At 49.7% G+C, this 25,607-nt stretch overlaps 2 protein-coding genes across 2 annotated transcripts; one reads left to right on the top strand and one right to left on the bottom strand.

Moving 5' to 3' along the window:
- Positions 1 to 13: 13 nt before the first annotated feature.
- Positions 14 to 9,456, top strand: Eif2b1 (eukaryotic translation initiation factor 2B subunit alpha). Its single transcript, XM_059249514.1, has 9 exons — positions 14 to 117; positions 860 to 961; positions 2,222 to 2,358; positions 2,465 to 2,581; positions 4,378 to 4,490; positions 5,718 to 5,786; positions 6,595 to 6,670; positions 8,070 to 8,195; positions 8,678 to 9,456. The coding sequence occupies exons 1-9, from the start codon at positions 105 to 107 to the stop codon at positions 8,840 to 8,842; spliced, it is 918 nt and encodes a 305-aa protein (XP_059105497.1). The 5' UTR covers positions 14 to 104; the 3' UTR covers positions 8,843 to 9,456.
- A 660-nt stretch (positions 9,457 to 10,116) lies between these two features.
- Positions 10,117 to 25,196, bottom strand: Ddx55 (DEAD-box helicase 55). The gene is made up of 14 exons (XM_059249531.1): positions 25,050 to 25,196; positions 23,483 to 23,533; positions 23,318 to 23,404; positions 21,972 to 22,063; positions 21,807 to 21,869; positions 20,582 to 20,731; positions 20,105 to 20,294; positions 17,341 to 17,423; positions 15,323 to 15,454; positions 13,578 to 13,670; positions 12,221 to 12,335; positions 11,764 to 11,932; positions 10,641 to 10,933; positions 10,117 to 10,338 (listed from the first exon to the last, which is right to left on the bottom strand). Exons 1-14 carry the CDS (start codon positions 25,155 to 25,157, stop codon positions 10,162 to 10,164), a joined length of 1,803 nt encoding a protein of 600 aa, XP_059105514.1. The 5' UTR covers positions 25,158 to 25,196; the 3' UTR covers positions 10,117 to 10,161.
- Positions 25,197 to 25,607: the final 411 nt, after the last annotated feature.

Below are 25,607 nucleotides of genomic sequence, written 5' to 3'. Positions count from 1 at the left end.
GTACGCCGAAAGCCTGGAGGCGACGGAAGTGACGCCTGAAGCGCGCGACGCGCTGTCAGCCCGGGGCTTGCTGCCGGCGCGGTTGCGGGGCTCCGGAGGAAGCGATGGAGGACCATGGTGAGTGGGGTGGCCGCCGCGGCGGGGACACACGGGCAGCCCGGGCTCGACCCGCGTCCTGCTGCTCTTGGGCCGTGGTCTGGGCCTCTCGGACGCTCGCCAGCTGACTTCAGCACGCGCTGTCCGAGGGGCCTCTGCCCCCCCAAAAACTGGCTCTCAGAGGAGGCAGTGTGCAGGCCACCGCAGCCCCGGGTGTCCTCTGTGCGCAGCAGAAAGACACGTTGCCCCTGCTGGAAGGACTAAGGCATCTTTGGGTTTGCTTGTCCATCATGGTTGTCAGAAGGTGTTTGTGAAATGAAAAGAAAAAAAAACAAACTAAAATACTGATTTTAATTAAAAAGTGAACTGGGTAGAACTGCATGCATTTTTACATTTGTATTTGTGCACATGCGTAGACTTGATTGTAGACTTGCTCAAAAGGTAGCAGGAGAAATTAATAAAGTGAATGAGAGGATTCCCTAGACTACTAGCCCCTGGGCTTGGCCCCTAAATTCTCTGCCTTGTGCACCAATGAGGTGTGCCCCTGCCAACAGTACGGAGGTATCTTCTCCATCCCTATCAACATTTGTTGTGCCCTGTAACTTTCAAAGCTGCTTTCTTTAAAAAAAAAAAAAAAAAAAAAAAAAAAAAAAAAAAAAAAAGTTTTTGCTTCTTATTCTTAAGGCCAGCAGTTGTCACCAAGCTCTCTGGCCTCATCTTGCCAAATTCTGTGATGACCCATTTTTTTTCCCTCTCTTCCTAGAGTTAATCGAATACTTTAAGTCTCAGATGAAAGGCGACCCTAACATGGCCTCAGGAGTGGCTGCCATCCGGACTTTGCTGGAGTTCTTGAAGAGAGACAAAGGTACAAAGAGTCAGCCTCAAACAGTTTGGGCCTCAGGAAAGTCTTCAGATGACTTTTAGAAATGTGGACAGGGAGACATGCAGGTCTGTCTAAAGTCTCAAGCTCAGCTTCTGTCCCCATCCATGTCTGTCCTTTCAGCCTGGAGGGATCCCTGAGGCTATCACCTTAAAGAGTCTCATCTACCTACAAATACGCTTGGAATCAAGAGTCATTAATACAGCCTTAGCCAGAAGGCTTAAATTATAGCAATAATTTAGCTTTATAGATGAGTACCAAGCTGCTAGCTTGTCCTAGATTCTGTCTGTGCACATGCTATAGAGAATGTCCCAGAATAAATTCTGGTATTACCAGGTGGTAGTGGTGCATGCCTTTGATCCTAGCACTCAGGAGGCAGAGGCAGGCAGATCTCTGTGAGTTCAAGGCCAGCCTGGTCTACAGAGTGAGTTCCAGGACAGCCAACTCTACACGGAGAAACCCTGTCTCCAAAAACAAACAAAAAATTCTGGTATCAATATTCATTGGGATCTACTGAACAAGCATTGTAAGTCTTAAGATTCTGGGTATAATATGACCTCTTATAAATACAAAGTGATAATGGTGCCTTTTTCATGCTCATGGGGTGGCCAAGAGGGAAATTTCTCTAACACAGCTGGAATGTCTTCCCAGTGTATATACGTTCAGATACCTTGGACCCCGCACCGTCTCACAGATCTCATCTGCTGCCATTAAGTAATTACCTGCCATGTTGTAGCTTACTGCAGAACACATCAGCTCAGCCCTGCTAGCTTCTTGGATTTTTTTTTTTTTTCTGGTTTTTTGAAACAGGGTTTCTCTGTGTAGTTTTGGTGCCTGTCCTGAATCTCACTCTGTAGACCAGGCTGGCCTCGAACTCACAGAGATCTGCTTGGCTCTGCCTCCCGAGTGCTGGATTTAAAGGCATGCACCACCACCACTCAGCCTCCAGGTCCTTTCTTATTCAAGTCTCGGTTGAAATGGACTGTAATGCAAGAGGCCAGCCCTGTAAAAGTAGCTCAACTGACCTTGTTCATCATCCGACCTTTTCCCGTCCTCATTACAGTTTGTAACTTGTCTTTCTGTGCTTGTTTATTGCTCCATGAGAACAGAGCCTTCTCTGGCGCAGCATCTCCCAGTGGCTGGCACAGAGATGCATCCAGTATTCTTTGAAAGAGCGGATGAACTACAGACCAGCAACAGCCATGGTCATAAATGAACATCACATTCCTTACTTCATCATTATAGGAGAGACACTTCAGGGCCTGAGAGCGAATCTCACACATGCCATAGAAATCCTGTGTGGTGTGGACTCCTCGGTGGCCGTGTCCTCTGGCGGAGAGCTCTTCCTTCGCTTCATCAGCCTCACCTCCCTGGAGTACTCTGTAAGTCCCGCCCTCCCTCAGGAGTCCCTTCTTCTTCTCTGTTTGCTTACAGAGACTGTCAGCTTTCCTGGGATCGCCTCCCTTCATTTTGCTCTTTCTTCCCCAGGATTACTCCAAATGTAAGAAGATCATGATTGAGAGAGGAGAGATTTTCCTCAGGAGAATATCCCTGTCAAGAAATAAAATTGCGGACCTGTGCCATACTTTCATCAAAGATGGAGCGGTGAGTAGATGGCTTCCCTGTGCTGCTAGAATCAAGAGCTTTGGAGTCAGGCTGCTGGGCCTGAAATCCTGGCTCTGCCACCTACTGCTGGGACCATGGACAAGTCACTTCTCTGTCCTGCAGTTTTCTCGTCTGTTTATAAGGACAGCGGCAGCTGACTGACTGGGTAAGGTGTAAATGAGATGCCATGTGTAGCCAGTGCTCTGTAAACAAATAGTATAGAGGCTCATCATCATGAACTCGGAGAAGAACATGGGACCGACATAAATGAGTCTTGATTTTCACTTTTTTCTTTTTTGTGGAGCTGGGGATGAAAGCAAGGGCCTCAAACATGCTAGACATACTCTACCACTGAACTACACCCATAGCCTCTTAATAAGCTGTCTTTCTAAGAAGTATTTGTAGTTCCAGTTATTTCTTTATTATGTGTTTGTGTGGGTATACACGGGTGCCACAGTGGGTGTGTGGAGGTCAGAGGAATTGGCTCTTTCCACTGTGTAGGATCTGGGGATCAAGCTTAGGTCACCAGGGTTAATGACAAGCACCTTTACCCACTGAGCCATTTCACCTGCTCTGAAGAAGTATTTTTATGGTTGGGTTTGTAGTCAGTCCTCTAATTTGAAATGGTCTGCCCAGACCAGCTGTTACCATGGTCACTGCCATGCATTTGAGCCAGCATCATCACTGGGTGGAGCTGTCTTCTTTATAGCTGTGACCTGTCCCTAGTAAAGTGAGGAATGGCAGGTTCAGCCAGTCTCCAGCTTGTCCACTCCAGGTGGTGAAGCCTTCATGTTTTCCAAGCCATCAGCACAGCCTCCCACCACCTCAGCCTCCACAGACCATGCCTGTATTCACTTGCATCATGGCTCTTAGATGTTGTCCTTGGCTTCACTGTACTCCCTACCTTTGAAGCATGCTATTAAATATGTGACTTACTGGGAGGTGGAGATGGGGCTGTGTTAATGGCAGTGCCAGACAGACCTGGGTCAAGTGGAGGCCATGACACTCCTCAGCTCCCAGTGTGTGCCTGTGGTGTGGGTTTCTTGCCCGCACCACCCACAACTCTTAATCTGGGTTAACAGCTGGGTTAAAAACGCAGAGCTGCTGAATCTTGAACCTGCAGGCAAATCACCCTCGGACTTGTTAAATGAAGACTCCTCAGGTTTGGGATGAGGCCTGAACACTTGTGATTCTAATGAGCCATGTCCTCCACCTTGTGTAGTCCTCTGCATTCTTAGAGCATAGGCTATGTGTGAGTCCACAGGTCATTATCTGTACCACAGACAGCTGTATTTACCCCACAGTACTCGTCGGTGTTGGAAAATGTCTTAGCTTAACTTGCATATCGTTTTTAGATGTTTATTAGACTTTGACCCTTCTAGAAAAATCAGGTGGGTCTGCCACAGCGGGACTACGTGACAAAAAAGGCACCTATGGCCCGGTTTCCCTTGGTTTTCCACTGCCAGTGGCCTCATCGGGCCACTGTATTTCCTACCCTTCCTGGCACCTGAAAGAAGTATGTAAATTCTGTCTTATTGGCAGGGAAGCCAACCCGTGACGTCTCCTGGGCCTTCAGGTGTACTGGCTTCTATACCTTTGGGGTCTGCTGGGGAGATCTGTGCCCTACTTCTTGGGCAGAAGTGTTGAACTGATCAGTGGGCTTGAACTTCAATGGACTGTCAGAGTCACCCTAGTTCATTTGTAGCACAGGTGCCAGCAGGTGTCATATGATGGTGCGGGCAGTGCGGGCAATGGCTGGCAGCTTGCCCCTCTGATGGAGGTTTCTTGTTCCATAGAGAATTTTGACTCACGCCTACTCCAGAGTCGTCCTGAGGGTCCTGGAAGAAGCCGTGGCAGCCAAGAAGCGATTCAGTGTGTATATCACGGAGTCTCAGCCTGATCTGTCTGGGTAAGTGTCTTGCCACCGACCAGTGCCTCAACATTGTCCTGGACCCGTTCGTGACTGTTCTGAGCCTGGGAGGAAAGTCTGGGTTTGCAGGGGCACAGGCTGTAGCCTTTTTGTTTCCTCTTCCATTTTTAGGGGTTTTGTTGTTGTTTTAAGGGGTTTTCTTTAGGTAGTTACATCAGAGGAACAGCAGGAGACTGTAGGAAAAGCTTTTATCAGTTGGTGATTGACAAAATCATCTCCAGAAAACACGTAAAGCAAACTTTGTTCTCAGTTGACTTCATCACCCAGGCTGCTTTCAGAGTATAGTTTCTGGGGTTTTTGTAGTGCTGAGGGGTGAATCCAAGTCCTGCATATGCTAGTCAGGCACCCTGGAGCTAGACCTCCAACTCTGTAGTTTAAGAAACCAGTGAGTGATAAGCCAGGCCTGGTGATACACGCCTTTAGTCCCAGAACTCGGAAGGCAAAGGCCAGCCTGGTCTACAGAGCGAGTTGCAGAGCAGCCTGGGCTACACAGAGAAACCCTGTCTCAAAAAACCGAAAGGAAGAAGCCAGTGCTGGCTCAGCAGTTAAGAGCACTGACTGTGCTTGCAGAGGACCTGGGTTCAAGTCCTCGTACCCAAGTGGTGGTTCACTATCATCTGTAACTCCATTTCTCGGCATCCATGCCCTTTTCTGTCTTCTCAGACACCAGGCATGCATGTGGTGTGTCTGATACATGCAGGCAAAGCACCTGTTCATATTGTCTTGGTTAGGGTTTCTATTGCCGTGAAGAGACACCATGATCACAGCAACTCTTAGAAAACATTTAATCGTGGTGGCTGCTTACATTCCAGAGGTTCAGTTCATTATCATCATGGTGGGAAACATGGCAGCAGCGGGCAGACACATTGCTGGCTGCTTATTGGTCAGAAGGCAACAGGAAGTGGACCATGGCACACTTCCTCCAGCAAGGCCATACTCACTCCAACAAAGCCACACTTCCTATACTCCCATTCCCTATGAGATTATGGGGCCAATTACATTCAAACTACCACACACATAAAATAAAAACAACTAGATCTTTAAAAAATGAATAATTAAAGAACTTTGGTTCTTGTTTCCCTGGTCCAGTCAGGATCTGCCCCTTAAGCCACTGAGGTCACAGGACATCTCTGTCTAAATCAAGTTCATCATGCATCACTGTGGGACTTTCTTGGACTTTATCTAATGTCCTCATGTCACCTTCAGGAAGAAAATGGCCAAAGCCCTCTGTCACCTCAATGTCCCTGTCACTGTGGTGCTGGATGCTGCTGTTGGGTAAGTGTGACTCTCCGTGTGTGTATGCTGGCTCTAAGCAGGGCTTTCAAATTGGATTGGAGTTGGAATCCTGTCCATAAAATCTGCCTGGGTGGCATCTCTCCCTTATCAGACAGGCAGCCGCTCTGAAGCAGTAGGGTTATCACGAGGTCATGAGAGTGCAGGAGACAGACTGCATGCCCAGCATTGGACCTGTGATCGTGCATGTTCGTTTGCTGTGGTCTTGTTTCTGAGACATGCTCCTGTAGCCCAGACTGGCCTGGAACTCAGTCCTTCCTCAGCTTCCTGAGTGCTGGGATTGCTGGCATGATCGTAATGCTCAGCTGCTCATGTTTTCAGAGTCAAAGGAAAAGGTCAGGCTATGGTCAGCAGTTAGGTGATCAGTGCACTCTGTGTCCTCAGACATGGCTGCTCAGTGGCTCACTGGGAGTTTGTCCCACCCACAAGGTCCCAGCTGGGTCGTCAGTGTCTATCACTAAAGAACAGTAGTCCCTTGGGAAGAAAGCTCATTAAGGAGGTTAGGAGTGTGCTCCATAAGCATCTTCAGCAGGTCTTACTGTCTTAAAAAGTAAACTGTGATACACCGATTATCCCAGCACAGGAAGGCAAAGGCAGGCGGACCTCTGAGTTCCAGGCCAACTAAGGCTATATACTGAGACCTCGTCTCAAAAGTCGTAATGCCCATGGGAAGGTAACTGGTAACAGTGCCAGGGCAGCTGTCTGGCAGCTGTAGAAGGCACTTACATCACCAGATATTAACTAGAGCCAAGCAGAGTATGGAAACCTCTTCCTGTGTCCATCTCCTCAGCTACATCATGGAGAAAGCAGATCTTGTCATAGTTGGTGCTGAAGGAGTGGTGGAGAACGGAGGAATTATTAACAAGGTAGGTACTGTCACTCTGTCTGTCCCTGTACACCCCTGTAGCTCGGCAAGACCGTGGTCAGATTTCCTCTTTGGAGGATGGCCTTTGTCACATCTGTCAGTTTACACATGTGCACACAATAGGTGCTTCTGTTTGCATCTGTGTTCTGACACAGGGACCTGTATAGCTCAGACTAGCCTCAAACTATGTAGCTGAGGCTGACCTGATCCTCCTGTCTGACTCCCAAGTGCTGAGATTACAGGCACGCACTACCACACCCAAGCAAAATAGACCCAGCTTGGAGTTGAGTGGCTCCTGCTTTGCCTCCATTTGATTGACGACATTCATCCTCAGAGTTGTTACATTTCTCCGTCCTTGCGTAGGAAACTGTCACAAACCACCTTGTCATGTTACACGATGTGTGCACCTTCTAAAGTCTTTGGTTTGGTGGCTTTCAGCCATTCACACCATGTTATCACCAGTGTGTTTATAAAACCTTCTGTTTGTCCCAGATGGCCTTTTCCCATGTCCCTGGGTCACCTCTGTTCTCTGTCCTGACTTTTCCAGTACTAGGGACTCACATAATGCTCGTGGTTTTGTTTTTTTGTTTGTTTGCTTGTTTGTTTTTTTCGAGACAGGGTTTCTCTGTGTAGTTTTGGTGCCTTTCCTGGAACTCACTGTGTAGCCCAGGCTGGCCTCGAACTCAGAGATCCACCTGCCTCTGCCTCCCAAGTGCTGGGATTAAAGGCATGTGTCACCACCACCCGGCATACTCGTGGTTTTGATCTTGACGTACTTCACTGACCACACTGCCCCAATTAGCCCAGACCACAGCATGTGTGAGAGCTGCATCCGTTCATGCCGAGTACCATTCCATCCTGACACTGACCGTGGGGTCACGTTCACTTACAGTGGACACTTGGGCTTTCCCACCGTTGGCTGTGGGTAGGGCAGGGAAGTGTGAAGTGGGGGCTTGTCCTGGGCTGCACTTACTGCACCTAGCTGGTGGTCCTGGGCATCCTTTTTTTTTTTTTTTTTTTTTTTTTTTAAGATATTTCATGCTGGCCTTGACTCAGTATATAGCTGAGCTTGTCTTTGAATTTCTAATCCTCCTGCCTCACCTTCCTGTGATCCCTGCTGGGATTACATGTGTCCCACCAGGGCCTGGTTTATGCAGTGCTGGGGCTTGAACTCAGTTTCATCATGCTACACAGGCATTCTACCAGCTGAGCTAAATCCTAGCCCACAAAGAGGACCTTTCAGGAAAGAAAACAAGCCACTCTCAAAAAAAAAAAAAACAGAAGGAAACACAAAGCCTCCTGATCGCCATGCCAGACTGGCCCTCACTCTGTGCTTCTGCTTGCACGAACGAGCTGTGCGAGCTCACCTTGCATGTCTTCCGTTTTCCCTGATTTCTCAGATCGGAACCAACCAGATGGCTGTGTGTGCCAAAGCCCAAAACAAGCCCTTCTACGTGGTTGCAGAAAGTTTCAAATTTGTACGGCTCTTCCCGCTCAACCAGCAAGACGTCCCAGACAAGTTTAAGGTGAGTTTTACATATCTGACAGGGTCTTTGACTCGGTAATGTTCCAGAAAGTTCCTCCCTTCCCATTGCTCTTTCCTCCAGTGCTCTTCCAATGTCAGGGGACAAGGCACTCACTGGTGGTGGGATCTGGGCATTTGTGGGCAGAATCTCCGTCTTGTTTATTCACATAGCACACCGTGTGCAGAGAAGCTGTGTGGCTGGTGAGCAGAACCCCAGCCTAGGAATCACCGCTTGTCTTCACTCCCATCTCTGCTTTTACAAAATGTGACCTTGGCCAGACCCTTCCATTGTGGCCTCTTATTTGCGTATCTGGGATGGGATGGTATCCTGTGACATGCTGTCCCTCCCAGCCTGCCACACAGCCAGTCTCCTGACACAGGACAGTCCTGGCAAGAGCTCACGTACTGCTCAAGCTCTGGCCGCAAAAGTACAGAACCTGGATACACGGCCAACCCAACTAACGCCAGTTCTCCTCTCCTCAGTACAAGGCAGACACTCTGAAGTCTGTGCAGACGGGGCAGGACCTCAAAGAGGAACACCCATGGGTCGACTACACGTCCCCGTCTTTGATTACCCTGCTGTTCACGGACCTGGGTGTGCTGACACCATCTGCTGTGAGCGATGAACTCATCAAGCTGTACCTATGAGCAGAGTCCCTTCCTGCCCACTTGAGGGAGCACGTGTGCATGGCTGCACAGGACGGCAGCCTCTCCACTCTGCAGCCAGGGGCCAGAACTGAATCGGACTTTCAGATTTGTATGCAGAGGGTTCACATCAGAAGTCCTGGAGGATCCTTTCAACTCAGCTCTGTCATAGCTGAAACACGTTCCCAGTTCTAGAACCAAGCTGAAGTTTCAGAAACTCACCGTCTCAGGAAGTACAAGTCAGATGGCTGGCTGCAGCCCAGGGACGGACAGACAGCACACAAGTGGGGACTCTTCTCATCCCACTGCAGGCTGGTTCGCATCTGTGAAAGTGACGCAGGCCCCTCTGCAGTGACGACCACTGAGAACAGACACATCGTGGAGTGCCTTACACAAAGATTGCTTCTGGCTTCAGGGCTCCGTCTCCTCAGCAGGATCAAGCCAGACAGAAAACCCACTGCAGGAGCCACATTCACATGACACTGCTTATAGAACATCTGGAACTTCTGTCTATAAAACAACCTGAGTTTACTTTACACGTTTAGGTCCCAAACAGCTTTTGTAAATTAAACATGGAACAAATCAGGATCTTTACAAATAAATATGAAAGATTTGGATATGGTACTGCATCAGTACATGGAGACCCAGGCCAGAAACAGTTGGGCAGAACACCAGAAACAGCCCACAACACTTTCCAGGATAGGATCCCCTTCCTGGTTTTCAGATATTTGCCAATAAAATAGCACCAGAGTCAGTTCTAAAATGTTCTCACCCCAGTCTGGGTGTGGTGGCACCAGCCTGTGACCCTAGCACACAGGAGGCTGAGGCAGGAGGATCAGGATTCTTTGCCCCTATTGCAAAGAAAAGCAGAGGAAAGAGCCCCTGCATATAGCCACCTCTGCCTCTGCAGATACTCCGGGCAGGGCTGCAAAGGACTTGCAACGTTTGGGTGAGGGGGGTCAGGGGAGGTCATGTGAATAAATACCTAGAAATTTTACATGGCCTAAAGTCAAGTGTTCTTCATTATCTGTTTAAAAAGGTAAATAATAATTTAAAATAAGTATATACATAAATACTTTATTGTACAAAACCCACTCCAGAAAAAGAGTACAATTAATCAAAATAAATACTGACATCTGTTATTTACACTCAAATAACGAAGGCCTCTGAGAGACTCTGGCAGGATGGTAGTACTTGGGAGTGTGCAGTCCTGTGGCTTCTCCCAGTCTGCACAGACCGCTCTCCAGAACAGTCTTCCGGGAAGGGCAGGGGGGTGGGGGGTGGGGCCAGCTGTGTAATGACCTTCACCGGAGGCTCTGAGGTCAGCTGTCCTCTCCCGAGTCTGAGACCCCTAAGTCTGTCAGCTGGACTGTCCTTTGGGTGCCTGTCAACAGCCCCTTCTCAAATTCTTCTTCCGTGATTTTCCCTTTCTTAAACTTTTTCAAGAGCCTTGTGTCATTAAGGAGTTCCTCCATATCCTCGTCATTGATATCAGAACCCTGAGTGCAGAAGAAGAACATGACTGTCAGCTGCGGCTCTAGGGGAGCAGCTGATCCTTTGGGCCTAAAAGCTCCAGGGTCAGCTAATACCACAGGCCCCAAAAAACAAAGGAGAGAGTGAGGTGTCCACATAGCCCAGGCTGGCCCGGGAGAGTGAGGGTTGAGGGTGCTAAGACAAGGCGTCCACATAGCCCAGGCTGGCCTTGGACCCGGGGTGCTGTTCTCATAACACATCAGCTTTCTTTCAGTGCAATGACAGAATTCTAAGATGGAGTTTAAGGAAGAAGACCATCACACTTTACCTCATCCTTTTTCCTTTTGGCATTCACCTTCTTCTTCCTCTCCTTTTTGGCCTTCTGCTTTGACCAAGCTTTGTTTTTGATGAATTTTCTTCTCCCTTCATTTTCTGTTCTCTCTTTTCTTTTTTGCTCCAACAGTTTCTGCCTCTGTTTTTCTCTAATTTTATCTTTAAATGGAATCGTGTCAGTGTCGATGTCTGTGGGCACAAAGTCTGGGAACTGCTTCCCCCTCAGTTCTGGCATCCTGGGCATCCTCAGCAGGGCAAAGCCTCGAGCAAGGCTGGCAAAGTCAAGGTCTAACAGATAAGAGCTTAGAGTCAGCACAGGAGTTCATTATGTTTCTTAATTAAATGGTGTAATAAATTCACTTAAATTTGAATTTTTTAAGAAACTTTTTTTTTTTTTTTTTTTTTTTGGTTTTTCGAGACAGGGTTTCTCTGTGTAGCTTTGCGCCTTTCCTGGGACTCACTTGGTAGCCCAGGCTGGCCTCGAACTCACAGAGATCCGCCTGGCTCTGCCTCCCGAGTGCTGGGATTAAAGGCGTGCGCCACCACCGCCCGGCAAGAAACATTTTTTTCCAGAAAGAAATGGCAGATTATTTTGCATCTACTCAGAGCCCTATACAAGACTTTCCTTTTCATTTATATTTTTTTAGGATTCTCCTTGAAAGGTTTAAAGAACACTAATCCTAACATGCCATATATTTCATTAAGACAAAGCAACCCTTGTCACCCAGAGTTTCAGAGAATTAAGAAATATGAAGCTGGGCGGTGGTGGCGCATGCCTTTAATCCCAGCACTCAGGAGACAGAGCCAGGCGGATCTCTGTGAGTTCAAGGCCAGCCTGGTCTACAGAGTGAGATCCAGGACAGGCTTCAAAGCTACAAAGAGAAACCCTGTCTCGAAGAAAAAAAAAAAAAAATACAACACACACACACACACAAAAAAAAAAAAAAAAAAAGAAGAAGAAGAAGAAACATGATTATGCCAAACATGGTGGCAATCAGCTTTAACTATACCCAGCTTTAATCCCGGTACTTGATAGGCACAGGTAAGAACTCTGAGTTTGAGGCCAGCCTGGTCTACATAGCAGGAACCATGTCAGAGAAGGCGAGGCACCGGCTTACCCTTCAGCCTGAAGATGAGGCTGCACTCGTGCTTTGCGTAAGCCTGGACGAAGGACACGAAGGCTTTCATGCCCTTCTCAAACACTGCCCTGTCGGCCATGGCCATGGCCCGGAGCTTCGGCAGAAGGTCTACCGTGTTCCTCTGGAGGCTCATCTCCTGCAGAGGGCACTACACAGAGACCACCATCTCAGCTTCCCTGCAGGCCCTCCAACCCCAGGACCTCCCAGAGCTAGTAAGCCCAGGACAGCACAGCCCACCGAGAGCAGGGGCCAAATCCAGCCCAAGCATGTTTGAGAATGACATTGCACATCACAGTCCTGACTGTAACACAGCAGGCAATAGGCGGTGTTCCCAAGTCACGATGCTGGCCAGTGCCTCCCCAACCCAGCCCGGGCGAGTCTGCAGCCCCTCCTCTCAGTGGCTCACCACCAGCTGCCAGGCCAGTGTGCCACTTACCTTCTGGTTGATGGCCAGGAAGTTGATGTACGCCTCCTCCATCGGTAGCAGGAACACCAGAGCGCTGCCACCGTGGCCGATGCGAGCTGTGCGTCCACAGCGATGCACGAAGGCGCTAGGGGGACAGGGAGGGGCAGTACCCAGGGTGGCAGTGAGCAGTCAGGCTCCAGCCACACGTCACTGCACCACACCGTGCTTATAGAGCCACCTGGCCCCACAGCTCAGGGCTGACTTGACCACCAGCCAGCGAGCGAGCATAGAAGAGCTGCGAAGAATCAGACGCTGCGTACAGGACCGGGAGGGTCGATCTACTGGCTCTGAGGACACCTGCCCAAAGCTGGGCTTCCTCAGGTCACACAGCAGGGTCACAGATGGAAACTGAGAAGCAATGAAAAGCAGAAAGAGAAAGTGCCCCGGCATGACAGATGTCAGAAAAAGCACCACTTGGGATCGGAATGCAACTTTGCAATTACAAGTGTGTTAGGAAATCCAGGTGTGGTGGCTCTTGCCTTTAATCCTAGCACTCCTGAGGCAGAAGCAGGCTGATCTCCATAGGGAAGCAACCTGGTCTGTATAGGGAGGTCCAGGACAGCCAGGGCTACACAGAGAAACCCTGTCTTGAAATATCAATAATAAGTGAGAAGTGTGTGAGGAACGTCTGCTCACTTTCGGAGAGATACGCAGTTTATTTTAGAGTATCTGTTGCTCTTTTCAATATTCTGTAATTTGCACTTCTGCATGGACTTTCAGTAGTAGAATTTTCTTTTCCTTATTTATCCCTACACACACACACACCCTTTTGCAGACAGTGTCTTAACTCAGCTAATGAACTCTTGACTACTGTCCTAAGCTCAGCCTCCTGAATACCAGGATTACAAACAGGAGCTACCACACCTAACTCTCTGAACACGATTACTAGAACAACACACCAGTATTAACACATCAAAAGCTATTTGACCACTGGCCTACTTCTGCAATTTAATGTTTCAGGAGCTGGGCAAAAATCCAGTTGGTAGAGTGCTTGGTATTTCAAAACTTTAAGCCAGATGTGGTAGACATGCCTGTAACCCCAGCACTCAAGATGTAAAGTCAGGACAATCAGAAGTCAAAGGTCATCTCTGGGGGCTGGAGAGATGGGTCAGAGGTTAAGTGCACTGTCTGCTCTTCCAGACAGTCCAGAGTTCAATTCCCAGCAACCACATGGAGGCTCACAACCATCCATAATGAGATCGGGTGCCCACTTCTGGCCTGCAGGCAGAACACTGTATTCATAATAAATAAATAAATCTTAAATATTTAAAATTTCACTGCACGCCCACCAGCTCAGCCCCAGACAGAGGACCAATCCCTTGCACACCTGGCATTGCTGGGAGGGTCGTACTGTAGAACCCAGTTGACTTCAGGAATATCAATTCCCCGGGCCATCACGTCAGTGCACACCAAGATCCCACTAGGAACGAGAAAGCAGCATGTGAGCGAGGCCACCCCCCCCCCTCCCCGGCAGTGACCAACCCCAGTGACACAGTACAGGGCGCGGGAGTCTCTCACACAAACAGCTTTTCCTAATGAATACTTTGATTGCTTTTTCTTCCTCTCACAACCTCCCCAGACTTTATAAACTGCCAACAGAAGCAGGGAGCTACAGAGATGGTTCAGCATCCATAGCAGGGAGCTCACAACCACTGGTCAGCTCCAGTGCTGGGGGAGCTGATGTCCTCTTCTGGGATCCAGGGGCACCTGCACTCACATGCAGAAACCTACACACATATATGCATAATCAAAATAAAACTAGCCATGCATGCCATGGACAGGAGCGTGTACTTGTTCTTGTGCGCGCGCGCACACACACACACACACACACACACGGAGTGGTAGAGCACAAAGATTCCTTCTAGCCAGTACTAGGGTTGGAGCCCAGGGCCTCTGCATGCTAAGGAGAACACTACCGAACAGCCAAACCCAGGCCGTTTTGTTGTTGTTGTTGTTGTTGTTTTGCTTTTGAGACAAGATCCTCTGGCATCCGTCTGAAGTCCAGGGTAGCCCTGAACTTCATACCTGACTCAATCTCCCAAGTGCTGGGGTTACAGACATGCACTGCCACATCCGGCTTTTTTTTTTTTTTTTAATTTTTTTTTTTTTTTTTTTTTTTTTTTTTAAAGATTTTATTTATTTATCATGTATACAGCATGTATGACTTCTGGCCAGAAGAGGGCACTAGATCTCATTACAGATGGTTGTGAGCCACCATGTGGTTGCTGGGAATTGAACTCAGGACCTCTGGAAGAGCAGTCAGTGCTCTTAACCTCTGAGCCATCTCTCCAGCCCCTTTTTTTAAATTTTTATTATATGTGCATTGGTGTTTTGCCTGCATGTATGTCTGTGTGAGGGTGTCAGATCCTGGAGTTACAGACAGTTGTGACCTGCCATGTGGGTGCTGGGAATTGAACCTGGGTCCTTTGGAAAAGCAGTCAGTGCTCTTAAGCATTGAGCCAACTCTCTAGCCACTGGTTTAAATGTTTTTAATTCATGTATTTCCACTTGAGAAATGAGACCGTAGCGGGCCAGCCCTCAGCAGCCAGTAGAAGACAAGCGCCATCTCTGCCCTGTGACTGGGGCAACAGCAGGGTGCCACTGTGCCCTCGCAGCTGCTTGAATGGAGGAGCCCTGCAATGCTTAGGAAAAACAGAAACGGCTATGCTCATCAGGACACCCCAAGTTCCCTCTGTGAGGCCAGCACCCTACAGCCTACGCAGGATCTGTCCCAACAAGGCCAAGGGGCTGTGCTTGCTCTTGTTTACCCGGGGGCAAGGACTTCCCCAAACCTCCACTGTGCCAAGCCCTGGGAGATACAGCAGTGTGCACACTGAGCTTCCTGACTACACAGGCCGGATGGTGCAGGGAAACCCAGTAACTCAGCAAGTGACCCCGGCTCGGTGTATGGGGAGGGTCCACACCAAGCTCTGGGTGCCCTCAAAGATGGAGTAACTGGGTATGAGTCCAAGAGGCTCCAGGAGGGCAGAGGGAGAAGGGGCAGGCGCAGGAACTCAGGAGTCCAGGGACTGGTGATCTACCTCCGGCCCCCGGGACAACCACCCCCCTCACCTCTGCAGCTTGCGGAACTCCAGGAAGATCTTATTGCGCTTGTACTTCATCTTCCCATGGATGCACAAGATCTTCACTCTCTTCAGCAGCGCCTCCAGGGCCTTTCCATAGTATTCCACACACGCACATGTGCTGTGCAGGAGAGAGAAAGCACTCAGTCACCGGGCACCTGGGTCCCGAGGCTGGGGAGGATGCAGGGGGAAGAAGGATGCAGAGGGAAGGATGCAGACGAGGGACCCTCTCGGGACGGAGGTGGAGACTGGCCGGCACAGCCTCTCCCCCTCTCCATCCATGACCCCTGAGACCTGTGCAAACCCTGACACAGGTCCTGCTGTCTAACAACGGCCCCACGAGCAGGGTCTGCTTCCCCGGCCGCCGTCAGAACAAGGTGACAGACAGCTCAGACAGAAAGCAGTCTGAGATCGGGCCGCACTGTTCCTGCGGAGGACTGCACTCTGCACCGGCTCAGATCAGCACGGCTCCCAAAGGCTCAGCCAGTCACGCTTGACCTAGCAGATCCTCTCCAGGGACCTGGGGCTTGGAACCGGGTTAGCCAGAGACAAAAGCAGGCTGTAGGAGGGTCACCCAAAGAGAGACACGTCCCCTGGAGACAGCCCATGAACCACTGCCAGGACCTGTTCCCTTCTCTGGAAGCTAGTCACTCAACTCCATCAGTCTTTAACCTAGTCACAGCAACCTTCTCAAAGTTCACCCCAAATACCCACCCCCATTTTTTGACATATCTTCTAACTACATAGCTCAGGCTGGACTTGAACTTTATAGTCCAGGCTAGCCTCAGACTATTCAGCCTCCTGCCTCAGCCTCTTGAGTGCTGGGACTGCAGGCATGAGCTGCCACACTCACTTTTGTTCTAAGATGCCTCACTATCCTTCTGCAGCACAAGCAAGCGGCACACCCAGAAAAAGGCCTGGCACACACCCCACTGGCCACCCAACCTCCCTCCCAGGACACCAGGCTGCACATTTCCTGCCAAGCTTAAGGCTCTTTCAGCTCCTCCATCTGGGCTGAGGCCATTAGCAGGTTCTTCACTGTCACCATAAGTCACAAGAGGACACAGTGAAGTGGTGTTTTACACACTGACGGGTTCTGACGTCAATGGAGTGGTCTCAGGCTGCAGCCGAGCAAGCCAAGCACACATCCACCCACCCTACAAGGACGGCACTTTGCAAAGCCTTCACTGTTTGTCTGTTTTGTCTGTCTGTCCTATACACAGTTTATCTTTTGAGAGAGAAGGTTGCTATGTAGCCCAGATGGGATTTGAACTTCCTATCTTTCTGCTTAGCCTCCTGAGTGCTGGGGTTACAGCAGAGACCAAGCCTGGCACCCACTCTTAGGCATTTCATTGTGCACAAAACTTTTTGTACAAAAATTGAAACAGATTAGTTGGAAGGAGAAAGAAAAAAGCCAAGCCATGCTGGACATGTTAGTGTAGACCTTTCATCCCAGCACTGGGGAGGCAGAAACAAGTGGATCTCTGAGTTTGAGGCCAGCCTGGTCTACATAGCTAGTTCCAGGCCAGCCAGTGAATCCTTGCCTAAAATAAAACAAACAAAAAAACCCAAGCCCACCCACAAAAGGCACATGTTCCTGTCTTGCCCTGTGATAACAGGACTCTGCGGCTGAGCAAGCTGCTTCCAACCATCTCTTTGACCCTGCTTCTCAGGGCAGCAGGCAGAGCAGTCTGACAGAAGGGGTGGAGGCAGGAGCATTGCCTTCTGCCCCTTTCTTACTCTCTCGGCCTCAGTGAGGACGTGACGGGACTGTACACACACTGGTCATCCAAGATGACTCTCAGGATGAAAGGCAAGGTGGAGACAGGTGCGGAGACATCAACCTTGGCACTGCTGAGCCCACACAGCAGAGGCGGGAGCTGCTGCCTCTGGACATCGGTGCAGGAGCCAGGGAAGCTGGGTTCCAGTCACCAGCCGCACACAGCCCCAGAGCCTCCCCTGCACCGTGCTCCCCGCCTTCCCAGACACGGCCCTGAAGGAGACTACCTGAAGAAGACCAGGTGCTTCTCCTGCTGATGGTTCCGAAGGAAATGGACCAGCTGATTGAATTTCTCATCTGCCTTACAGATCTACAGGAGGGAAAGAAAAAAAAAGTCACATATTTGCAAAAATAAAGTAATCCTCACAACTCACAACTGTTTTCAGTTCCAGCCTTTTCTTCCTTTCTTTTTTTTTTTTTTTTTTTTTTTTTGTGGGGACTAGGTCTCACACAGCCCAAACTGGCCTCAAACTCTTGTAGTAAAGGTTGGCCTTGAACTCCTGCCTCCACCTCCTGAGGACTAGGATTACGAGTGTGCAACACCACACCCAGCACAGCCTTCACTTATTAATTTTAATATGCTGACTTACATGGGGCCCACATGCACAAAGGTTGAGTGGAGCTGGCAGGGGTCGGATTTCCATCTGCCATGTTGTACCCACATTGAAATCAGGTTGTCAAGTCAAAGTCCTTCACCACCGAGCCAATGTCAGCCTGCCCGGCTCAGAGAGAACAAGACAGACATCCAGCCTGCCTGACTCACAGAGTTCAAGACAGACATCCATCAGCTTGACAAGCTCAGAGAGATCAAGACAGACATCCGTCAGCCTGCCTGACTCACAGATCAAGACAGACATCCATCAGCCTGCCTGACTCTCAGAGATCAAGACAGACATCCGTCAGCCTGCCTGGCTCACAGAGATCAAGACAGACATCCATCAACCTGGCTGGCTCAGTGCTGCTGCCAGTGTTCAGTTTAAGTCACTGGCAGCAGCACTGCCATATAAGGCAGCTGTCCCCAAGACCCAGCAGACAGCCAGGCTGGGACAGTGGTGGCAGCAGCAGCCCAGACATCAGGGGGTCCAAGTCAAACTGAGAACACTCATTACCGCCAAGCTTGAATCTGGGGCCACGCTCAGAAACTGCCACACTAAGACAAGCACAGCTCTCCAGAGTGTGTGTGATGACCTGAAGCAATGCCATGGAGACAGGCTCCATCCCCTTCCCAGTCAAGTGCCCCATCCAGGCCTCAACCAGAAGCATTCAGTCCCAGGGAATGTGGTTTCTGGGATTTTAGCAAAACTGACAGACATTGCAGGTCCCAAGATTCTCTCATGAGGCGCAGGAGCTCAGGTCTGTAATCCCAGGGCTTTCAGGGAGACAGAGGATAAGGAGTTCAAGGCCATTCTCAGATACATAGTGAGGTTCAGAAGCCAGCCTATCTCAAAAAAATAAAAGCCGGCGGTGGTGGCGCACACCTTTAATCCCAGCACTCAGGAGGCAGAGGCAGGTGGATCTCTGTGAGTTCGAGGCTAGCCTGGTCTACAGAGAGTTCTAGGACAGCCAGGACTGTTATATAGAAAAACCTTGTCTCAGGAAACCAAAACCAAATAAATACATAAATAAATAAATAAAAGTAAATTTTAAAATTAAAAAAAAAAAAAAAAGCGAGATTTTAGACTTGGACTCTCTATGTAGCCCTGGCTGGCCTGAAACTTACTATATAGACAAAGATGGCCTCCAACTCAGAGATTGGCCTGCCTCTGCCTCTTGAGTTCTGTGAATGAAGGCATGAACCACCATGCCCGGATAATAAATCAACTTTTTTTGTGTGGTTTTATTTAAATAAATTTTTTTTTTCATTTATTTTACATACCAACCACAGTTTCCCCTTAAATTAACTTTTAAAAGGTTGCTTAGCAATCCAACAGTCCCCTGATCTTTTCCCAAAGAAAGCTTCCCGGTCTGTTTACTATAAAACCTGCTTGAGAAAAATAAAATGTTGCAGCTTGATCAGGAAAAAAAAAAACCTAACGCCGGCGGCAGTGGTGGCGCACGCCTTTAATCCCAGCACTGGGGAGGCAGAGGCAGGCGGATCTCTGTGAGTTCCAGCCTGGGCTACACAGTGAGTTCCAGGACAGGCTCAAAGCTACACAGAGAAACCCTGTCTCAAAAAAAAAAAAAAAAAAAAAAAAATTTTTTTAAAGATTTTTTGGGCTGGAGAGATGGCCTAGTAGCTAAAAGCACTGGCTGTTCTTCCCCAGGACCCACGTTCAATTCCCAAATGGAAGTTCAGTCATCTGTAACTGCAGGTTCCAGGGGATCTGATGCCCTTGTCTGGTCTCTGTAGACACCAGCCATGCACAAGGTACATACACATATACATAGACAACCCAGCTAAACAAACACATAAAATATTTTTAAGTCAAAAAAAAATGTTATTAGCCATGCAGTGCTGGTGCACGCCTTTAATCCCAGCACTTGGAAGGCAGAGGCAGGAGGATCTGTATGAGTTCAAGGCCAGCCTGGTCTACTGAGCAAGTTCCAGAACAGCCAGGGCAGTTACACAGAAAAACAGAACAAGTTCTTATGCTGAGACACTTCTAATCAGTCATCTGAATGACTGAAACGGTGGCCATTGTGGTGTCCAGTGTCTCCTGGCTTCTCCCATCCGAACAGCTATGTGGGTTAATTCACTATCCGACAGCCCTATGCCATGGGTCTATGAGGGACAAAGCCGAGACCCACCTCAGAGTCCTGCCCTGGCTTCTGCTCTGTACCAAGTGCTAAGTCTGCCACTCCTGGAAGACGAGCCCTCCTCCCTTCCCCAGCCACCCCAAGCTAGCCCCTATTTCCGGGAGGCCTGATGTCGACCCCCTGAAGAGCTCATCCACTGACAGTCCGCACAATGCGACTCTCTGGTCCCGAACCAGCCCCATCTCTGTGAATAATGGAGGCAGAGCAGGACAAGGCAGCAGGCCCCGTGCTCACCATGTAATGGTTCTCTAGGCGGGAGGGTGTCTTCTGTGTGCTGCTGGCTGCCACGCCCTTCTCCTTCACGGAGATTCGGACTGGGTTCCGGAGGCCCGCCCGCACCAAGTTCTCCACTTCCTGTGTCTGTGTGGCTGAGAAAAGGCCTGTTCTCCTCTGCTTTGGCAAAAACTCCAGGATTGTGTTTATGCTGGAAACAGAGTGTACACACACATGCACACACGAATTAAAAAGAGCAGAGGAGCTGGGTCCAGAGGGAGGGAGACTTTATCTCAAACTTTAACACAATACACAGACTCATTTTTCAAAAATAGAAGACCTGGAATTAAACCCTGTGATGGAACCTAAAGGGTCGAGCTACCTGAGGTTTGAAACGCTGTGAAACGGTAACAGAATCCTTAGCTATGGGGCAACGCACAAGTCCACTGCACTCTCCTGCCAGGTTCACCCACCTCCCGGAAGTCCACGTTCTAGTACCTTGCTTCAAAGCCCATGTCAAGAAGTCTGTCTGCCTCATCCAGCACCAGGACATCCAAGCTCCTCACACAGCTGGCCAGGTCCAGACCCTCAGCCTTCCTCCGGAACATGTCCTCCAGGCGGCCTGGGGTTGCCACAACGATATTCCCACTTTGGAAAGAAAGTTCCCATTTTCCGTGTGCTCTGGATCTCAGAAACAGTTAGCAAAACACCACGTCCCCACCCTGCAAGTCCATCTACACCCCAGGGAGGATGGCTACGTGGTAGACACAGCAAGGGCTAAGGGAGAGAAGGAGCTGGTTACAGGCCAGGATTCTGCCCATTGGCCACACCGGCCACCTGCATCAGTAAGCCTGTTGCTGGTGCACAGCCATACTCTTTATTCCTACTGTACACTATCTCCCGCCATCTCTCTCTACAGCAGCAGAGAACCTGCAACACCGCGCCCCACGGCCCCCACAGCGCCCCACGGCCCCCACAGCGCCCCACGGCCCCCACGGCCCCCACAGCGCCCACAGCACAGGCCAACCTCTAACATGAAGCAACAGAAAACACAACTGTAGAAGGGAAACAGACTGGGCAAGGGCAGCTCAGTGGACAGTACTTGTCTGTATGCACGAAGCCCCGGGTTCAAATCCCAGCTAAAAGAAATAGGAAAGGAGGGAGAGGGAGAGACCGAGGGGAGAGGGGAGAAAAGAGAGAAAAGGAGGGCAGGGAAAGGTAAGGGGGAGGGAGGGGAAAGAAAAAGAGGGGAAGGAGGGGAGAGAGCTAGACCAACAGGCTGAGGGCCAGATGTGGCCGTGCAAACTGGCTGCCTGCAACATGTTTTTGCACAGTGGAGACCATAAGCAACTGTTTAAAAACTCTGAAGACACACTCATCTGGAATTCCACCCTCTAAAATCTCCACAAGCTGGCAACAAAGAGCCCAATCTTGCCAGGCAATGCTCAGCGACAGATGATTACTAGGGGCACCAGGCATTTACACCCAGGTGGTTTACACACCTGCCCTGACTCCCAAGACAAGCAGAGCCTATGAAGTGTTCACAAGGTCAAGGGTGGGCAGGGAGAAAACACCCTCTGGGGGACCCCAGGGCACTTCCTATGAGCCTAGGGTACTACCAGACACTCTCAGTTCAGTGCCAAGAGCACACAGACAGGAGCAGGCTCACACACAGACAGAAGCAGGATTCACACACAGACAGGAGCAGGACTCGCAGGCTCACCCATGCTGCTTGAACCTCTCCACATCTTCTCCAGGGTTCCGGCCTCCGATCCACAAAATCTGGCTGAAGCAAGAAATGGGACTTGGAGCAAGTCAGGCAAAATAACCACCCAGGCCAACAGGGGTTCCCCACACCCATGGTCTCAAGGGCCCTGCACCCAATCACCTGAACTGTGGGAAGTGCTTCGTGAAGTGGGACAGGACCTCATGGATCTGAATGGCCAGCTCCCGTGTGGGGGTGATGATGATGGCTCCTACCTGCCCACACGGAGGGGGACCACAGCGTCAGCAGTACACAGGTTCAGACTGGATCACATTAGTCCTGCACCTTCCATCCTCAGACAGTTTCTAGAACTTTTTCAGCAGTCTCAGGGCATATCATGTATCACCACATCAAGGGCTTAAAGGGTAGCTCAGGGGTGGAGTGCTTGGCTACCATGAGCAAGGCCCAGCATCACAAAGTAAAAAAAATAATCAACATAGGGCTGCAGAGATGGCTCATCTGTTAAGGGCACTGGCCACTCTTTCAAAGGACCCAGGTTCAATTCCCACCACCCACATGGCAGTCACAACCATCTATTCTTCCAGTACCAGAGTACCGACAGCCCCTGCAAGCACCAGAAACACATGTGGTGCACACAAATACACAAAGGCAAAACACCCACACACATAATAAATTAATTAAACTAAGATATTTTTTGCAGGGCAGTGGTGGCACATGCCTTTAATTCCAGCACTCAGAAGGCAGAGGCAGGCAGATCTCTGTGAGTTCGAAGCCAGCCTGATCTACAGAGAAAATTCTAGGACAGGCAAAAAGAAAAAAAAAAAAAAAAAAATCAGGGTTGTTTTTGTTTTTGTTTGTTTGTTTGTTTGTTTGAAGATTTTATTTATGTGCAAGAGTGTTTTGTCTACAAGCATGGACATACACCCTGTGCATCCCAGGCCAGAAGAGGGTGCCAGATCCCTTATAACTAGAGGTATAGAGGTTGTAACCCCCATATAGATCCTAGAAACCAAACCCTGGTCTTCTGCAAGAGCAACAAGTACTCTTGTCCACTGAGCCATCTCTTCAGCCCCTACTGAGGGCATTTGAAATACCAAAATCACCAACAAGGGCCACAAAAATGAGGGGTTAAGGATTTAGCTCAATGGTAGAACATTTGCCTAGTAAACACAAGGTCCTAGGTTGGGTCTTCAGCTAAGACAGGGTTAAAAAAACAAAAACAAACAAACAAAACACTAAACAGCTTACTCATGAGGATCCCTGCTTACACTATGAAAGCTAAAATGGCTTTTCTACCCATATCCACAGATGACTGAGAAAGTACCCCAGTGTCGAGAAAGCAAGCCAGTATTGGGAGAGCACGAGCCAGCATCGACTTTGGTTTAACAAGCAGGCAAATTCAAAGCCAGACTCCTCAGATACCAAACAGGACTCCACTTAGGTTTGCCCAGCTTCTTTCTCAGACCCGAACCCTCCTGCCTCCATGACAATCAGCCAGCCCTCCTCACCTGGCTCTTCTTTAACTTCTCTTCCCTTCTCAGAAGAATCTCCACAATGGGGATGACAAAAGCCAGGGTTTTTCCACTACCTGTCACCTGCAAAGGGACAAAGCTTTTGACTCGCTTTCCGCTTGGCTAAGAGAAGGGGCAGAATGTATTGCATGAGATACTCACAGCTTCTGCAGCGACATCTTTGTTTTTCATGAACAGAGGGATGGTGGCAGACTGCGGGGAGAGATTACAAAGGACTATTATTATTAAATAATACCACAACCAAATAACAGAGACCCAAGTCCTAAGAATGCAGGGAGTGACTAAGGTCAAAATGGACCCCACCCCACCCCACGGGATACTGAGTAAACAGTCACCACAAAGGCTTGAACTAAATGTGACATGTTGTAGCCAGGTGTAGCAGCACACGCCTTTAATCCCAGTACTCAGGAGAGGGGTAGACAGATCTCTGTGAGTTCAACATCAGCCAGGGCAATGTAGTGAAACTCTGTCTCAAAACCAACCAACCAACCAACAAAAACTCATAACAAACATTGTGAGCTGTCTATAAGAGCATTAGTGGCAGGAGTCCTGGATTCAAGTCCTGACACTCCCATTGTTCCTTATTGGACTAGAAAAGAGTGAACATTTTAAAATTTACTTTTATTTATGTGTATATTACGTGTATATGCCTCCTTGTCTGTATGTACACTACATGCACGAAGGTATGCAGGAAGGCAAGAAAAGAGTGTTGGATCTCCTGGAACTGGAGTTATATGCAGTGGTGAGCCTACCCAATGTGGGTGTTGGGAACTCAACGCTGGTCCTCTGCAAGAGCAGCAAGTACTCCCAACCACTGAACCTTCACTCCAGCCACTGGAAGCATTGAATTTACCACCAGCCCCAGGGCATTTGCACCGGTATTTCTGTGTGGCAATTAGCTTCCTGCAGTCACCTCAAAGCCAGCCCCTCCCAGATTATTTAGGTCTCAGAATGATGACAACTCCCTCTGAGGCCTGCTCCCTCACTGTCCACTACACGAATCTATTTTAGTTCCTTCATAACACTCAACACGAGATAAACTACCTCGTTCCTATAGTTCTTCCTCTAACACCCGCTCTAGAAAATAAGGCCCACGGGTAGGTACCAAAGGCCCAGTTCCCCCAGAGCCCAGATGAGGCCCAGATACATACCAGGTCCTTAATAAATGCTTTGCGGTTTTTGTTGGCTTGCTTGCTTGTTTTTGTTTTTGTTTTTGTTTTTGTTTTTTTTTTTTTTTGGTTTTTCGAGACAGGGTTTCTCTGTGTAGCTTTGCGCCTTTCCTGGGACTCACTTGGTAGTCCAGGCTGGCCTCGAACTCACAGAGATCCGCCTGGCTCTGCCTCCCGAGTGCTGGGATTAAAGGCGTGCGCCACCACCGCCCGGCGCTTGCTTGTTTTTGATAAATTAGGCCACCGAGATCCTCTTTCCCCATACAGTAACTACAGGTAACAGACACTGGGCGCCCACCTGGACTTATTTAATCCCCATAATGCTATGAAGAGTGATTGTCATCACTTCTCAGACGGAAAGGACATAGATTGAGCCACTGTCCTAAGTCGCTAGAGCAGGCAGGACAGGCATGAAGCTCTGAGACCCCGGAGTGGGCATCGTGAGCACGCGTGGCACTGACCCAATAGGGCACTCCCTGATCCCCGAGGCTGCATCCGAGCGGCTGACCGCTCAGCCTCGCTTCCCCGCTGCCCGATACCTGCACCGGCGTCATGTGCGGAAAGCCCAACTCGCGCAGCGCGCCCAGCACCCGAGGATGCAGCGGCACCTGCAGCGTCTCCCATGAACCCTCCGTCACGTGTTCCATGGCGCTTCTCCTGGCTTCCACTATTGCGGCCGCGGGGAACGCCAAGAAGGGACCACCAGAAAGCACTTCCGCTTCCGGCTGGTCCATCGCCCGACGGAAAACCGCACCCCAGCGACAACGTTCCGGAGGGCGGGCCCGAGACGCTAGGAGGCGGTGCACCGCGGCGGAGGGGGCAAGGGCCGCTGGGCGATAGGAGTGACAGCGAGGAGCCCTGTCTGGGTCCACAACGAATACGCATAAAGGATGCTGGGGACCCCCGCCGGTGCGCATATAAGGTGCATGACTCTCAGGACTTCCGGTTAAGCGAGGGCGCCAGACAGGAACAGCCTCCCCAGTCATTCGGCCAGCTGAGAGGGGCTCACCTGCGACCTGCCGCCAGCTGTTCACGGATGTCTTCCAGACGTCCTTCAGCCTCCCGATAAGTCACCTTCTCAGTGACCACTTCCTGGA

Source organism: Peromyscus eremicus, chromosome 23 (genome assembly GCF_949786415.1).
Source record: "Peromyscus eremicus chromosome 23, PerEre_H2_v1, whole genome shotgun sequence".
Taxonomy (NCBI): Eukaryota; Metazoa; Chordata; class Mammalia; order Rodentia; family Cricetidae; genus Peromyscus; species Peromyscus eremicus.
This window is presented reverse-complemented; position numbering and strand designations above follow the sequence as displayed.

Bases quoted from the DNA above. Each gene is read 5' to 3' on its own strand.
- Eif2b1 (XM_059249514.1), top strand. The intron at 5,787-6,594 runs GTAAGTGTGACT...CCATCTCCTCAG, and splicing joins GTGCTGGATGCTGCTGTTGG to CTACATCATGGAGAAAGCAG. The intron at 6,671-8,069 runs GTAGGTACTGTC...CTGATTTCTCAG, and splicing joins ACGGAGGAATTATTAACAAG to ATCGGAACCAACCAGATGGC.
- Ddx55 (XM_059249531.1), bottom strand. From the start codon at position 25,157: ATGGAACACGTGACGGAGGGTTCATGGGAGACGCTGCAGGTGCCGCTG. The intron at 22,064-23,317 runs GTGAGGAGGGCT...CCGTGTGGGCAG, and splicing joins AGAAGTTAAAGAAGAGCCAG to GTAGGAGCCATCATCATCAC. The intron at 20,732-21,806 runs GTGAGCCTGCGA...TTCTTTCCAAAG, and splicing joins GAGAGGTTCAAGCAGCATGG to TGGGAATATCGTTGTGGCAA.